We start from the raw sequence: 17,479 nt of genomic DNA, 5'->3' as shown, positions 1-17,479 counted from the left end.
GCCATTTAATTTCTTTAAAAAGAAGAAATCTATGATTATATTTTGTTGAAGAGAATTAAATAACTATTGTACCCTTTCGAATACTAATCTACTCACTAATTTGGCGCGAATAGGACACTCTTGCGGTGGACACGCGATCGGCCGTGCGTCTTCTTTCGTCGCGCGGGCCGGGAAAATCCAGGCGCCTGCGTAATGTCAACCACGCGTGCAAGTATATAGAGGGTGACTGCTCACCGCGAGCGTCACATTGCATCCCCGACGTACGTTCATCAAGCTTTACTGAAGTTCGGAATACTTGAGTGGCGGTCGGTGCACCCCAGGTCCAGGCCAACAGATCGGCGCCTTCTCGAAGACACCGGGCGTCGTGCTTGATATCGAGGATCGATCGAGATCGAGCAGTTCCGAAGACGATATCTTCGTCAAAGGACTAGCGGGGACCGGATATCCGAGCGATTCTTTTTCCGAAATCATTTTTCGCATGTCGTAAGTCGAGGTGGATCTATCGGAGCGCGATAAGAACGTACATCCGGCGACAGGATCTAGGATCACGCGCGATTAATATGGGCATCAGCTACATTCCGTTGATCATGGTAGCTATGGTACCGATTATCACTGGTAATTTTGGACAGCGTGTCATGGGGAAAAGGACCTCCGTGGGCAATGATATCGCTAATGTCGATTATCCCGATTACTCTGCCAAATACGACGATTATCCGGTAAGTAAATAAGCATCATTATTAACCGTATGCATGAGTTTAGTATGATTTTATTATATAAATTTTTCTTATACAAGTCTAGTAAAAAAACAATCGTACCGATATATATAAGAAAAACTACGCAAATGCATGCAGGTATAGCTGCAAAAATTCTCTTCTTATTTTTATGTTTCTTTTTATTTATGTTACTTTTTTTTTTGCATTATATATTGAATATTATTACCGGATTGAGTAGTTAATAAAAAGATAGTAAAAATAGAATTCAGTAGAAACTGTAATACGATCGATTTTATTATGAAATGAAAGAGAATCCGACCATACGGTACGAGTACAATGCAAAACTGTTTCTTCGAGTCTCTCTAAAAAAAGTGGGAGTACGAAGGCAATTGTGTGAGAAATCTGTCGAATGTAATTGTCCGTCGACGATTTTTTCTTTTTTTTCTGTCGACATCTGAAAATCGTTGCTTCCCCTTTGATAATTACGTTACGACACAGATTTGTATCTAAAAAGAGACAGTCCGATACTCATTTACGGTATCGCGTTTTGCCACTATTTTATCTTTATTTTCTTTTTTCTCTTATTCGGCGTTTTTAGAATTTCCGTATTACGATATTCTTTATTACATTTCCTGTCATCTCGGAAGAAAATCAAAAAGGTTTTCCGGATTCTCGCAAATATATACTTTATATACGTTCTTCTTTAATTATCGTTTGCGGTCACTTGCGACAGTTCATGCAATCGCCGTTTAAAAGATTATACCGGTACTTTTTACACATAGGATTGGCAATTTGTAAATTTACGATCCTTACACAACATATTGTAGGTCATTCCGGCCAACGTAGGTCAGCTACCGAAATTAATCCTACTAGATCAAAGATTATACGACATTCATATCATAACATAGTAAAATATCCTGTATATTATTGTTAATATATTTCTGTTGCTAAAATTTATATCCCATTATATTTAATTGACGAGTTTGAGTTATATCGCAATTAATTTGATATTTACATATACAAAATCTATCTTTTATTTAAAATATATTTCGCAAATCATGTATCGATATCTGAAACTCGATATAATATCGCGAATACAATACGCAAACTATTATTTGTTACGCGGTTTTTTTTATAGTTTTTTTTTTTTATATACATGTTCGATATATTCGGTATATTTTTTATATTATCAAATATCTGTGATTATTACAAAAAGAAGAAAAAAGAAGTATTACCATCAGGTGACGAGAAAATATTATGAAAAGAAAAAGAATTTAGTTAAAAATTCTCAAGTCACTGTATAATTTTATCACAATTCGATTCGTTGACTCCTTATTTCGTTAATACTGTTATTCAAAGTTTCTTCTCTTCCTTCTCTCTCACAAGTTTATTTCAGCATATAATGTTATACGAATATTCAGCAATGTAATAATAGGTTTATTTAAGAATAAAGATATAACAAATGATACTAAATTTAACGTTACTGTTCTATCAGTAAAAATACATTAATTTATTCTGTAAGAAATATAATTTGCCATTTTAGAAATTTATTAAATATCTTTAAAAATTATTATTTTTGCAAAATTACTGTACTATGCATCGCACGTCAACTTTTTGACAGTATTTAGATTTTATAGTATTTTGGCATTTTATATTCTTTTTTACTTTAATACTCAGGAAAATCTTGTTTTTATTCTTATCTTAATATTATCAAGATCTAACTAAGCTATGATAAACTCTGCTTGCTAGTTTGCAATTAGAGAAACAGTAATGCGTTCAATTTGGAGCAAACTTAATAATATCTTCTTAACTATCTCGCGCCTCGTCTCGTTAATTAAATGAAATGTCACGTTAATTAATCGTAGATCTTTCATGCACGATTGAGTAAAATAATAAAATATCTAATCGCAGTTTGTTCTCGCGAATATTATGCATTTCAAAATTATGCTTACCCTACGAAAACAGTTTGCAAACCGATCGAAGAAAGTCAAACGAAGAAGACTACGACACTGTATCGTTTCAACGACGAACGCCTCGTCCCACTTACTCTGGAATTATTAACTTCGCAGACGTTTCCATTACTTGCTAATAATCGCGTTTCGTTAATTCAATCAGCTACGACTTATGATCTTCTGTTTAGACGGAGACACGTTGTCGCGCAGCTTTGTCGGCGGGTTCATTTCCGTGATCGCCTTTTCGATTAACTTTTTTTTTCGATTAGTCAACAAATTTTCCGAGGATATGCATTAATTCGTTCATCCCGCGACAACCCTATAGTATTGTTATTGCAGATCGAAACATTAAATAAAATATATTTATCTTTTTTATCATTTATAATTGTAACAGCAATATTGAGAAATTCGCCAGTGATGATAAAACAAAAAGCTTGAAAAAATCATATAAAATTTAGATTCTAAATCCTTATAAGGAAAATAATGTTAGTATTTTGATAATAAATGAAAGAAGAAAAAAATTCAAGAATTCTATAATTAAATTTTAATTTCGAAGGATGAGATTTCAATTTTGCAGAATAAAATTTTTATCAATTCCATTTAATTTACTTAATTTTTGGGGGACATAAAGATTATATGTCAATCCTAAAACACTTTCAAAATCATTATTTTTAAACAATTTTTATAATTTGCATTAAAATTTATGTATATATAAAGATATGATGTAATTTATATTTTTAAATTAATCCATATTCGTATGTTGCTACTACAAAAAAATAAGTTTTATTACATCAATAACTTTTTTATTTGTTTTGCTCAAACTTTGTTAGAAATGAAATATTAAATTACTTTTTTTATTATTGTCGCTTTAATCATTCATTCATGGCATTGCATACTAATTAAATATATGTATATCTATAATTGCCTTGTACATTTTTTGTAATTAGAAATTGAAATTAATATATATTTATACTAATTTATACCAATATCTTTCCTCCAAATTTTCTTAATATTTTTAACATTGCTTAAAAATAAATAACAGCATATTATATAATATGCAAGTTAATTTTTTAATCGATATAATAAAATTTATTTTATTTGTTATTAAGTTATATATCTTCTATTGCGCTATCTCTCTTTTTATCAACTTTATTGCTAAAACTATAACGCGCGCGCGCGCGCGTCTAACTTTATTCAATCTAAATATGTCTAATTAGTATAAATTATATATTTGTAGTTGTTATGGCGTTGGCAAGTACTGGATCGAGCAACAAATAATTTATTTTACCTGCGTGACGAGTTAATTAAATCGCGCGTGACTTATTGAAGCATATTCTGCTAACGTTATTGTCGCGTTGGAAATACGTGAAAATATGTGAAAATTTAAAAATGGCTAAATGACATATTTTTACAACTAGAAAGATTTATTTGTCTCGCAATATACAAATATACAGATATATGACATATTTACATTATCGATAATGCGTGTGAAAATATCGCAAACTCGCGCGAAAATGTACGAAATGTTTTGTCACAATTATACGAAAATTTATCACGTGCAGACAATTTTCTCTTTTCTTTGGATTATTCTAATAATATACTGTGTATATTCTAGTGCTTTTTAAAATATATGCTAGAACCAGATATTTTATTTAAAGAATTTCTTAAAGAAAACGCAAACGATTTCTCTTATGCGATGTCAATACGATAATAATTTTGCGGTTATTCCAAACAGACCAAGTGATATTACTCATAACGAGCATTAGACAGGCGTGAGATTGTGCTCTTGTTAGTTACAGCGAACTCGATAGTGTCAAGAGCCGCGAGGTCTATTGTTTCGCTATTTCTGCTCAAGTTTCATTGTATTGTTTTGCGAGTTGCATCGCGGAACATCGGTATAACCCGCTTTGAAATCGCTCACTTATCAGTATCCGAAGAAGCGACAATATATATCTATGGGGTTGGGAGAGACGGCAAAGAGAACATACGACCCTAAATAGAGGAATGAGTATGCAACTGAAGACGTCGCTTATATGTCAGGCGTTGAAGTCTCTCACATTACGTTGCGCGCGTCTGAAAAATAAATATGCATTCTTGCATTCTTTTCATTTCTCATTTCAACAGCTAGCCGTATGAAAAATATCCCGATATTAATCTGGCACAACTTTACCAAAGTCTGACAACGATTAGTTCACTATAATGTTTTATTTAATGTATTGTATACATATATCTTGCAAAATATCTCGCAATTCACGTGCTAACGAGTGACGAAAAATAATTACATTTTAAATGTGGGATTTATGCAAATTTCACGTATCCCAGAGTTGTGATGATCTAACGCGACATGTTTTTTAATTGAATCGCATTCTTCGGATGTTTTCATTCGAAATTGGGAAAGTTTTCACTTGAATGGCACATATACTTCCAACAGACATATCTGACGCGGATGGTACTCTAATATCGCTTTGAATTGGACGCGAGATCAAATCTGTTACGCGCGGATGTCAAATGCATGAATACGTGATTGCAACTTGTAACATTTTTATACGTGTGTTTCTCCGAGTTTGTTATTGTATATGTTTCAATTAATTCTCATCCGTCAGTAAAGGACGCACGATGACGAGTTGCGTCATTAGCGATAATAAATTTTATCGTCTATGCGCAGCTAATCATTCGCGCGAACCTGAGGTTTTATCAGGATTAAATACGTCGGGTTAAAACCGTTACAAATTGTTCAGAAAACGATCCACCCTTCTCGTGGTTTTCTCAAGCCGCGTGCTTACTCAGTTAGCGCTAACACGATTCTAATCATCGTTAAATCTATTCCGGTCGCACGAATGTATATATACGCGAGATCGAAACAGGAGATGGGAAACGTTTGCTAAAATATCGATAAAAATATTATCCGGTGATAGTCGCGTTATTGCATCAGTAATGTCATTGATTCGGTCTGGAATCGACCAACTTATAGACGGTCATAAATATATTTATAGTTATTTCGCCTGAAGATTTGGAGAGATGTGTTTCTCCGTGACGACGTAAAAGTGAGCTTTTTTAGCAAGTTACTTCCTTTATATGACGAAACGATTCTTCTATGCGAGCTTTATCTCGAATAAATATATTTCAGTTTTTAAGCACACAATATGTACAATCTATAAAGCTATATAAGTAGTAATGTATACATTAGGAATCATAAAGGAACCCTTCGAGGATTCCCATTTATTTTTTCGGATACGAACTTTGGGACGTATAAAGGACGCCAAAATATGTAAGACATATGTATACTTCTATTTGATATTTTTATCAGATGAAATTGAGTTTTCTCATGTTTCCGTTCTCTCAAAATGTCAACATATTTTATCACGTAATCCTAAAAGATTCCCATTTATTTTAATTCTCAAACGTGATTTTTCAGCGTATCGTGATTTATTTTTTATTATAATAGCTCTTTATTATAATAGCTCTATTTTTTATTAGTATCTTTTTTCAACATTGAAAAAGTGTTAGTAAACTATTCATCGATTAGCGGAATAAAAGTTGAGAATTTTCACTTTCGTTCGTAATATAATATGTGTGGTTACAAGCAAGCCACGTGCACATACAAACATTTCAACAAACTATTTATAATTCACTCGATACTTTTGTGTTCGTGACCTAAAATGTAATCAATATACTTAATATTAAAAATGAAAGTAAATTTATCGCATTTTAATATATATTTTATTGTGATAATAAATTACTATAAATATAATTGCTATTATAACAAACTATTTTGCCAAGTTATAAATACTCATGTTACATATTGAACAATTGCATAAGTTTAATGATATACTCGGTATTGTTTTCTTACAGAATCTGTTAATCCGAAACACAAAAGCGGTTCTGTCATGTCTCGCAATAAAGAGTTAAAGTTCTTGAGCTTTAACTTAGTTTATTATTTTGAAAACATCTATTAATACGATACTTATACTATATCCCTCTTGTTGTGTTTAAGACACGATTTCTTAGCGAGAATTTCCTGCCTTTTATCTTCAAATTTAACTTCATCGTAATTTTCACTCTCTTACTAACAATATTCTGTTTTCTGAAGCATGTAATATAATTAAAAAAAATAATCAGTATTCTTTATTATTGCGCGTTTACATTACGTTGTGAGAACTTTTAATTTGCTAAGGAACAAATTTTGTGACTTTTTATTTTATTATATGTAATTATACATACATTAATGTGTGTGGTACTTCTGTACACCTCTGATTATTTTATTTTCAACATACCGATAAAATCCGGAGAATAAACTAGATCTAAGACAACTTCCTATGTTTCTCTCATTTCATTTTTTTGCACTATTTAAATATTTGCTATTTGACGTATTTGCTATGTAATTTGAAATTTAAAATGTAACTCTATTTTACGTTTGCCTCAATTTCTCAAAAAGATATATGTGAAAGTGTCCGAATATATTTTTGCAATTACATTAATATTTTTGCAAGTTTTCGCAATCCGCAGAACAGATAAATGAGTTTATTCGTGATTTAAATGACTTTTATTCTCACAGATTTGTTTTTAATAATATCTCGATAAATCGTGTTATTAAATGTTATTGTTATATTACTAAACTATATTATTGTTAGTGTTATTAAATTTTATTATTTATTTGTCTTTAGCATTTTTTTTTGAGCATTAATTACTAAAAAGTGTAAAATTGTTTATACCTTATCAATATGCGACTTGTTACTGCGTTTCTCAGTTTACTCAACAAAAGCATTTCTATTTTCCATAACAATGCGATGTTAATTCTTAATTTAAAAGTTAAATCCGTTAACATATTTTTTTTTTTTAAAGCAAGTGGCATTGTATTTTTTAACATGAATATTTACTGAAGATCTTATGAGATTTTCTTTGCGCAATTTTATATACTCTAATTCAGGCGCATTTACGTTTCTTTTTTTTCTTGATTTCCGCCTCTCATTCGAGAAATTGCTTCATCTCAGTATTTGTCCTTCACAACGCGTTGACTCTACGAAATATAAATCAGACGTTTAACTCTCTGAGGTTTCTATTTCCGGCAACTTCATCGCCAACGATTTAATCTTTTTGCTTTCCTTTTTCCTATGATTGATGCGTCGACGAATTGAGATAAGTTCGCGATAAAAAAACATACACCGTTAAATGCATCGGATTATAAATGCATCTATGAATGTTAGAACTTGTTAGAAAATAAACTTGTTAAAAGACCATTTCGATTTCAGCACAGAACTTATTTGGGTTCTTAATAAAATTTGAACAATTTTTAAAAGTAGTATTGTACCGAGAAGTATTTATGCTAGTATTTATTATTTAATAATAATTAAAATTGAGAAGCGAGACATGCTTTTAGAGCTTTATCGATTTGTGAAAAAATTATATGACATCTCGTCACGTCGGATTATATGTTTTCGGTGCAATAAACTTGCAATTCATTTGAAATTCATGCTTGTTGCTCGTAAGAGAGAGAAAATCACTTTCAGCTAATAATTATTGCACCTCGATATCTAATATATTCCATTAATGACACTATTCACATGTTGTTTGTTGAGAACAATTAAATTTGTGCAGGCGTGACGAATGGTGGCATAATCGGCATAATTTCGTAATTATGGTTGTAATTGAAGTTTTTATTAGCCAAAGCGCTAATACAATTATGTCAAACGAGAAATCAATTTAACAGAATAGCATAAAATAAAATAATCCAACGCGTGCAACTAAAACGATCAAGTGCTATTATAGTAAATTAGTGGATCTAATTTGACGGATTGAAAAAAAATATTAAACAATAGTATAATTATTATCAAACACATGATTTGTAATTGAGAAAAGAAGTTATATACATTAAAAGATTTTACAGCAGAAAAAGAGGCCGTGTATTTAAATCTACAAAATGCTTTTTTAAATTCTTCTAATAAATTTTCTATTGAAATAGGCAACCACTCGAGCTAATTAATGTATTTGTTTCACAATTATATAACGTAAGCGTGAAAGAATTTACAATTTATTTTAAATGTCTCTCTCTTTATATGAAACCTGTAAATCTAGAATATTTTAAATCATGTCAGATGAATATATATATAAGTGATATATCAGATTAATTCTCCAAATTTAGAAATCGCGCGCTATGTAGAAATTGATTTAATATTTTTATACAGAATGACATTTCACAAATCAGATGCATTATCATTCAGCATTTGTTACATAATGGGAATGTAGCTAAAAACACTTTTAATATAAACGTATTATAATATATATATATATATGTATGTATATGTTTCAAACAATTTGAGATTAATTGAATTCAAAATTATCATTTTATAGCTTTCGCATCTAGTTTGCCGTTCAAAGAATAGAGACTAACTTCATAAATCTGCATTATTTCTGTGAATGAACAAATCAACACGCTTGATAACTCTCTGCTCGTAGTTTTAGATGCACATTCAAACAATGCCGAACGCATTTGTACAAGTGCGCACCTACGTGGATTTCGTCTCTATGAATAAATCGCGTTTCGCGAAAAGTTAAAAACGTACGGTGATATTTCCGTCTGTGGACACCCTATTTCACTTTTCTCTTTAATTCGACATTTATCTGGTATACGTGACAATAATAATAAAATCCGCAACCGCCGATAACACTTTTAAGCGTTCGTGAATGTCGCAATTAAAGGCGGTTGATTGCCCAGTCCGGCATCAACCGCGGCCAATCGTTTCCACTTTTTTTTTTTTCGTTCGTCTCGTACACGAACGGGTCGCTATCGACGTGTTTTTCCCGCTAAAAATTATTCCGCCAAGTGCAATTGTGCTCGCGTCCGTTCGTTGATTGGAATATTCGGCGGTTATCAAGCCTAGCGTAACAGTTTGAATAACGGAACATTTATAATCGCGTGCCATTGATATGAATTATACGCTTATAGGTACGTATTCTTTTTAGTAAACAGATACATATAGATATTTATTTTATTGTAATATAAAAACAGTAAGATTATATAAAAATCCTCGCTGTTTAATACTTCGCGATAGCCAACGTTGGACATTTTAACTAAAAAATCGCGTTTAGATTAATAACAGAAACAACTCCGAGAAAAGACATTTTATGGAAATCTAGAAAACATTCTGTATAATTAAAAGCACTTTTTTATATTTTTAATTTGTCCGGCAAGTTAATATTACCAAACTAATTTAAAAAAAAAAAATCTCATTCACGAGATTTTTTTATCCTTCTCGTAGGCTGTACAGGAATTTTTAATATATATTAAAATTAAATAAAGTGTTAGAATTTATCGGAATTCCAACTACATTACTGTCCGAGCAATTAAATTTTACGGAACATTCTTTAATGTAGATCTTCATTATTCATTCCTTACGATAAAATACATTTGAATACATAACTATTTGCTATACTCGGCAAAAGCTTGTGTAATTTCCTCATCTGCTCTATAAGATCATTCTTGATATTCCTATTGATATAAATGTTATTCTCAATATGATGGATATGGAAAAATAACAAACGAATGATAGGAAAGTCGGTTGCAAGTTATTAAACTGATACTTAAATTGTCATTATCAGAGAATTAATATCGACATTTGCTAAAAATAGAAATTTTAACTATTATGTTTTCTGACGTTATTCTACAGACGGATAATTTTCTTTAAATTTATTTACGAATTTTTCATGAATTGATAAATAGCTTTACTCTCAATTCAATCCTAAAGGTCATCATTAAGTTCATTATGACGTCAAATATTAATTCAAACCTTTTCTTCTGAACAGAATTAAACTAGATTCAAAAAGTTTTCATCCAGTGCATAATATACTTGTACAATATGTATAATTAAAGATTCGTCAATAGCCGAACGCATTTGTACAAGTGCGCACCTACGTGGATTTCGTCTCTATGAATAAATCGCGTTTCGCGAAAAGTTAAAAACGTACGGTGATATTTCCGTCTGTGGACACCCTATTTCACTTTTCTCTTTAATTCGACATTTATCTGGTATACGTGACAATAATAATAAAATCCGCAACCGCCGATAACACTTTTAAGCGTTCGTGAATGTCGCAATTAAAGGCGGTTGATTGCCCAGTCCGGCATCAACCGCGGCCAATCGTTTCCACTTTTTTTTTTTTCGTTCGTCTCGTACACGAACGGGTCGCTATCGACGTGTTTTTCCCGCTAAAAATTATTCCGCCAAGTGCAATTGTGCTCACATCCGTTCGTTGATTGGAATATTCGGCGGTTATCAAGCCTAGCGTAACAGTTTGAATAACGGAACATTTATAATCGCGTGCCATTGATATGAATTATACGCTTATAGGTACGTATTCTTTTTAGTAAACAGATACATATAGATATTTATTTTATTGTAATATAAAAACAGTAAGATTATATAAAAATCCTCGCTGTTTAATACTTCGCGATAGCCAACGTTGGACATTTTAACTAAAAAATCGCGTTTAGATTAATAACAGAAACAACTCCGAGAAATGACATTTTATGGAAATCTAGAAAACATTCTGTATAATTAAAAGCACTTTTTTATATTTTTAATTTGTCCGGCAAGTTAATATTACCAAACTAATTTAAAAAAAAAAAATCTCATTCACGAGATTTTTTTATCCTTCTCGTAGGCTGTACAGGAATTTTTAATATATATTAAAATTAAATAAAGTGTTAGAATTTATCGGAATTCCAACTACATTACTGTCCGAGCAATTAAATTTTACGGAACATTCTTTAATGTAGATCTTCATTATTCATTCCTTACGATAAAATACATTTGAATACATAACTATTTGCTATACTCGGCAAAAGCTTGTGTAATTTCCTCATCTGCTCTATAAGATCATTCTTGATATTTCTATTGATATAAATGTTATTCTCAATATGATGGATATGGAAAAATAACAAACGAATGATAGGAAAGTCGGTTGCAAGTTATTAAACTGATACTTAAATTGTCATTATCAGAGAATTAATATCGACATTTGCTAAAAATAGAAATTTTAACTATTATGTTTTCTGACGTTATTCTACAGACGGATAATTTTCTTTAAATTTATTTACGAATTTTTCATGAATTGATAAATAGCTTTACTCTCAATTCAATCCTAAAGGTCATCATTAAGTTCATTATGACGTCAAATATTAATTCAAATCTTTTCTTCTGAACAGAATTAAACTAGATTCAAAAAGTTTTCTCATCCAGTGCATAATATACTTGTACAATATGTATAATTAAAGATTCGTCAATAGTAAACTTAAAGTGTGGAAGCTTTACGAGGAAACCAAGCTCTTTTGCCAAAAAAATATCGTAGATAATTTTATTGCGTATTTTAAACCTTGTGTACCGGCAATGAATGAACGCTATTTGAATGCAGGAAGTTGCTTTGCGCACGCGAGAAGAGATCAGAGTGTATCTTACATCGAGTAAGCGATTTACGTCTTCTTGCGAAGCCGTTCTCTTACGACTCTAATCTTCATTGGACCTAAATCCCAGCTGCGTGGGTGCGCTTTCTAGAAAACATCGCAGGTAATAAAAGAAAAGTGTCCGACGATGTATCCTTTGGGAAATCGATCAAAATGAATAAACTAGGAAGAGTAACTAGGATGCAATGTGAAATGTATTACGCGACGTTGATTATTTGTTTACTTCGGTAAATATAATGTGTAGAACAAAGATTCCGACATGGCAATCTCAACGTATGCGGCAAAATTGCAAACAAAAATCGTGAATATTTGAAGAATATTACATGTATGTAAATAATCAAGATATTTCTCCCAGATTTCTTATCCTTTCTTTCATCTACGAATTTTTTAGTCCAATCTGGAGAATTGATTTGATATATCCTGTACATAGAGATATATGACAGCATATAAAAACTAGGAATTTAGAGAAAAATTTATATTGTAAATGACATATCATTTGACTCGTCTCAAAATTACCTAATAAATAAATGACCTATACACGTAATAAACGAGTTAATTAAGTTTGTGCCGCCTCAGAAGTTTCAGATGGCCTGAAGCAATAATATGGATAATCGGATTGATTCTTCTCCTAAATGTATTTCGTTAATCAATCGAAAAATTATCATACTCACCTTGTTACAAAAATATATAATCAAGCATGCTAATATGAGTTGATAGCTGATTTATATATCAATCTGACTTTATACATGATTTATTGAAATTTCAAATACATTACGCGCCTGAAGCATTTGTGAAAATGAAGCAAACACATTTTAATATCGATTAGTAATCGATATAAAAGTTTATTCGCAATAATTATGAAGAAAATACAACTGCATCCAATAAAAAAATTCAACTTATATGTCCGAGTCGTATGTTCATAATGCGATATCGGTGAAAAGACAGCGAATAAAGCGAGGGAAAAGAAATATATGCGACTTGATATTAGAAAGAATTTTTCACGAGAAAGAAAATAAAATAGTCGAATTGAAAGATAAAATCTATTCATTCCAAAAGGAAAGCGATGCAAACAAAAAAGAGCTCGCAAGGCAGGGTATTATAAAGAGATATCAGTAAAAGAAAGCGAATTGGCAAGAGAGAAAGAGTTTATAAAATTTACAAAAGAACAGTTGTATAGTATTGAGAATAATATCTGATATGCCTGTATGGATTCATTCTCGACGGAAACGGTTATGTCGGAATGTCAAGCCAGTAATGGAAACCAAAAAAGTACACTGTCGCGACATAGCCCGCGAAAACGCTGAGGTGCGAAAACAATTAAAATCGTCGATAATTTCCATCAACGTATTGAATTTAATTCTTTCATTACTTTCTTTATTATTTCCTCATTTTTCATAGTTGATATGCAAAATATATTTGAAAGCTTCAATTTTCTCTCCGTACTATTATGTATATTACAAATAAAAAAATTATTTAATTTCTATTATTCAGAATATAAGTTGTACAAATTTAAGAATGGATTATTAAATATATGCAATAATCAAATAAAATTTCTCATTTTATAAGAAGAGTTTCATCTCAAAAATATCGAAAACGGTTATCACATTATATTATTACATTGTATATATCTTTTCTTTTCTTTTTTTAATGTAGATGCGTACGCTTTCTGTTTCCCCCAATTTCTTTTATTTTTTATTTTTTTTTTTTTTATTTTGAGAAAATTGATCTTCAATTTTTTTCTTTTTTTTATTCTTGTTGATATCTTGATGTTATAATCTCGACCATGATAATTTTGATAATGACTGTTTTATATCTGGAAGATAGATACTAAAATTCGCAATCGACACTTTCACGCCCTGGTTATTCTCTTACCTTGTACCTAAAAAGCTAAGAGCACCGGGGCGTATCTTTAATCTTGTCTGGGTTATTCTCTTGAGCGCTCATTATTTTTATCATCGATTTATCTCTCACTGTTAAGCTACAGGACAGACAAACTGTCCCTTTCGGCACGATGAACAGTTATGGTTCAATTCCTATATTTTCTTCTCTTCGATTTCGAGAACGTCGCGCTTCCTTGCCCGTCTAGCTCACTACAACTCGATATCTTCTAATTAACTTTCTGCGGTGCAATTATTCGCTCATTATTCAGTAGATGATGATGAAAGAAATGTATTAATCAAAATTAAATTTATTATAGTTAGATGTAAGTAAGAAAAACATGGTTTTGCGAACTTTATATTTACATATAATATATACACATATACATCAAATATTATTTTATTATATGTATATTTCAGAAATAAAAAAGAAGAGAGAGGAAAGAATTGAGACCAAACGTATTATATATTATAAGATGGAATTATTGTTGTGCATTGTTTTTTTTTTAAGTTGTATCCGGATATAAATATTCTTGATAGGCAGGGTAACTATATATGATAAAATTTTCTCTATTTAAGTTGCCACTTTTATTTAAATCTTTCAACTGGTAATCAATTAATCAATAGACGACATATTTATCAATTAGACAAATCAATTAGAATAGTATTAAAAAAACAAATCCATGATCTACTGATCTGCTATCTTTTTATCACTTTGTAAAATACTTTATTAGCGTGTTCATCGGGGGGGAAACTGCAAATTTGTATATAAATAGAATGTACAGAAATAAACCTTAATTAAGGGTTTCTGTACAAAAGACACAAAGAGAGTTGTCACAATTCGATCTATGATACAAATAAAAATAGTACATTTGAGCATCATAAACAAATTAAGTGTCACTGTATATAATTTGTAAAATTGCTAATCGATAAATTTCCACTAATCTCGTGTCGTATCATGATTATAAAAAAGCATTCGACAGTATTAATCATACTAATTAATAAGTTTCGTGCTGTTGGTATTTTCTTGAACTGGCTTTATCAAACTTTATAATAAATACATCTCAAATTATAAAGTTCAAAAGTTCTTTTTCTAAAGAATATCGCGGTTTTCTCAGAGGTCCCTCAAGAATTTCATTTGGGTCCTTTATTGTTTAATTTATTTATTAACTTATTGACTTAAAGCAAGTATTTACTCACTCTAATTTATTATTCTATGCCGACGACTTAAACATTTTCCGTCGAATCACTAATTCCGTTGATATCTTTTACCTACAGAAAATCTTAGATTTGATGCTTGGGGCCAAGCAAATAACTTAAACTTTAATCTATCCAAATGTCACGTGGTTCATTTTAGTCATAAAAGGAATAGCTATTTACGTAATTACATTCTTAGCGGAAATCTTTTCTCGGCCGTTGACTCTATCTTGGGGTGATTTTTTGTAATGATCTTTTTCTCTCTCTCTTTTAAAAAACATATAAATCTCATTACGAGTGCTGCGTTCAAGAGACTTTGGCTTTGTAAACCGATTGTACATACATCTTTAAAAAATGTAAATGCTTTAAAATTATTGTATTACATCCTTGTGAGACCGCATTTCAACGCCATTTTCTTCGCGTTAGTTTTAACTTGTTTAAACCTATGAACTTTTTTAATCACGATTATGATTGCTTATTAAAAAATTTAGATCTGTTAACGTGAAAGAATCGCCGAGTTTTGTTGGATTTGGTATTCGTGTGTAAAGTAGTTAATAAGTACATTGATTCTCCTGATTTGCTGGAACACATCAATCTACGTTGCTGATAAATCGCTTAGACATAATCAATTATTCTTTATTAAACACCTCATTGTACTTTCTATGGAAAATATAAACCACTCAATCATAGGTGTTTGCTAAATAATTTTTTGGTGTGTATTGACTTTTTTCACACGAATTCTAATTCAATTAAAAGAATTCTTCCTCGATATATAGTTTAATATCATTAAATGTTGTTATCTTATGTAACTACTTTTTGGTTGTAATTTTTCCGCCTGATTCATCTCAATCTGATGTCTTTTCTTATTAACTGTCTAGATTAACTGTCTTATTGACTGTCTTATTAACTGTACTAGAGGATTTTTCCCGTTCAAAATGGATTAAATAAATAAAATTATGATATTATATGTTAAATATAGAATAATATACGTATTGGATATATATCAATAACACGTATTGGGCAATCAAATTATACATGATATCCTATTGATCCAAATATTATCGAGATTATTGGTTGTATCAAAAAATGTTTTAAATAGAAATCAAAAGAGGGTTTTAAGAGGGATATATTTTCGAATGTTTGAAAATTATCTTTATTTTAAATCATATATTTTTTACAAAAAAAGAAAAATGCATTTTAAACAATGACAATATTCAAATGTGTAAAATAGATAAAGTTCTATATACTTTTAATTTTTTTCTAATCTTAATTTTCTTACAGGTAATAGTGCCAAAGAGGGCGGCTCTATTGTTTGATCAACTGATGGTAGCTCTACAAAAAGTCGTCGATAATCAGGGAAAAGGGGCGATTGGAAGTAGAGGCATAAGCAAGTCGTCGGCTCCACGTTTTATAGCGAACCCGGAAATTCCTGGGACGGATGACCAAACGGTAGCAAATTCGGTATTAATTTTTAAATAGCTCTATTCGAGAGAAGGTTCTTATATCTAGACTTATATCTAGACTAGATCTTAAGGGTTTTTTTGTGATAATATATATTATATTTATTGTTGCGAAAAACAGTTATATCTAGACTAGATTTTAAGGGTTTTTTGTGATAATATATATTATATTTTTATTGTTGCGAAAAACAGTATTACATATTTTCAGCATTAAGAAAGTTTCGTTTTCAACACAATAAAAAGGAGTTTGATCGTGTCAAATACAATATAATTCTGGATATAAAACCTTCATCAACAATCTTTGCAAGATGTTAAATTGACTCATATGATAATTTAATCATATAAGCGAATTTTTTAAATTGTGTGTGTGTTTCTTAACACGCGCACGTCCTTAATCATTCTCCTCGTTTCTAGATGGATTTACAACGACGCGGACAAGCCAAAGGTCAAGTTTATTGGCGTTGTTACTTCAATGCTGTTACGTGCTTCAAGAGGAAGTGATAATGACCACGCCGCCGTCAGTTCTCCTCAATCCCGAAGACCAAAAGAAAGTGCGCCATTTCGTATCATTTTCTCGACTTAATTGCAGCAACACGACAACGAGATTGTAGCAGTGCTTTCCCCGGCTAGAGTGTCAAATAATTAAGTGAAGATCAAGAACATACAGTAACACAGATTCGCGCAATTACTCGTATTTGTCGAATGTCGAGTCAACGATTCTCTTCTTCCGGCGCGTCAAACAAAAATCTTTGTCCTTCTTCTCTCAGCGACTATCACCGTCCTATCTCCTCTATCGCGGATCACACAAGCGACACATGTAGGG

The 17,479-nt window shown here is 31.0% G+C and overlaps 1 protein-coding gene across 2 annotated transcripts; it reads left to right on the top strand.

Annotated features, from left to right (window-relative positions):
• The first annotated feature begins 221 nt into the window (after window positions 1–221).
• On the top strand, window positions 222–17,479 carry LOC115242648. Of its 2 annotated transcripts, none has more exons than XM_029819097.1 (3): window positions 222–716; window positions 16,478–16,645; window positions 17,071–17,479. In XM_029819097.1, the coding sequence occupies exons 1-3, from the start codon at window positions 561–563 to the stop codon at window positions 17,155–17,157; spliced, it is 411 nt and encodes a 136-aa protein (XP_029674957.1). In that variant the 5' UTR covers window positions 222–560; the 3' UTR covers window positions 17,158–17,479. The 2 variants fall into 2 exon arrangements, with proteins under 2 accessions (XP_029674957.1, XP_029674956.1); XM_029819096.1 differs by having other exon boundaries at window positions 16,478–16,657.

The sequence above is a fragment of the Formica exsecta genome, unplaced genomic scaffold (assembly GCF_003651465.1).
Source record: "Formica exsecta isolate Colony F162 unplaced genomic scaffold, ASM365146v1 scaffold614, whole genome shotgun sequence".
In the NCBI taxonomy this organism is placed as follows: Eukaryota; Metazoa; Arthropoda; class Insecta; order Hymenoptera; family Formicidae; genus Formica; species Formica exsecta.
Note: the sequence above shows the minus strand (reverse complement) of the source record. Positions and strands in the feature narration are given on the sequence as shown.

Bases quoted from the DNA above. Each gene is read 5' to 3' on its own strand.
- LOC115242648 (XM_029819096.1), top strand. From the start codon at position 561: ATGGGCATCAGCTACATTCCGTTGATCATGGTAGCTATGGTACCGATT. The intron at 717-16,477 runs GTAAGTAAATAA...ATTTTCTTACAG, and splicing joins CCAAATACGACGATTATCCG to GTAATAGTGCCAAAGAGGGC. The intron at 16,658-17,070 runs GTATTAATTTTT...CCTCGTTTCTAG, and splicing joins ACCAAACGGTAGCAAATTCG to ATGGATTTACAACGACGCGG.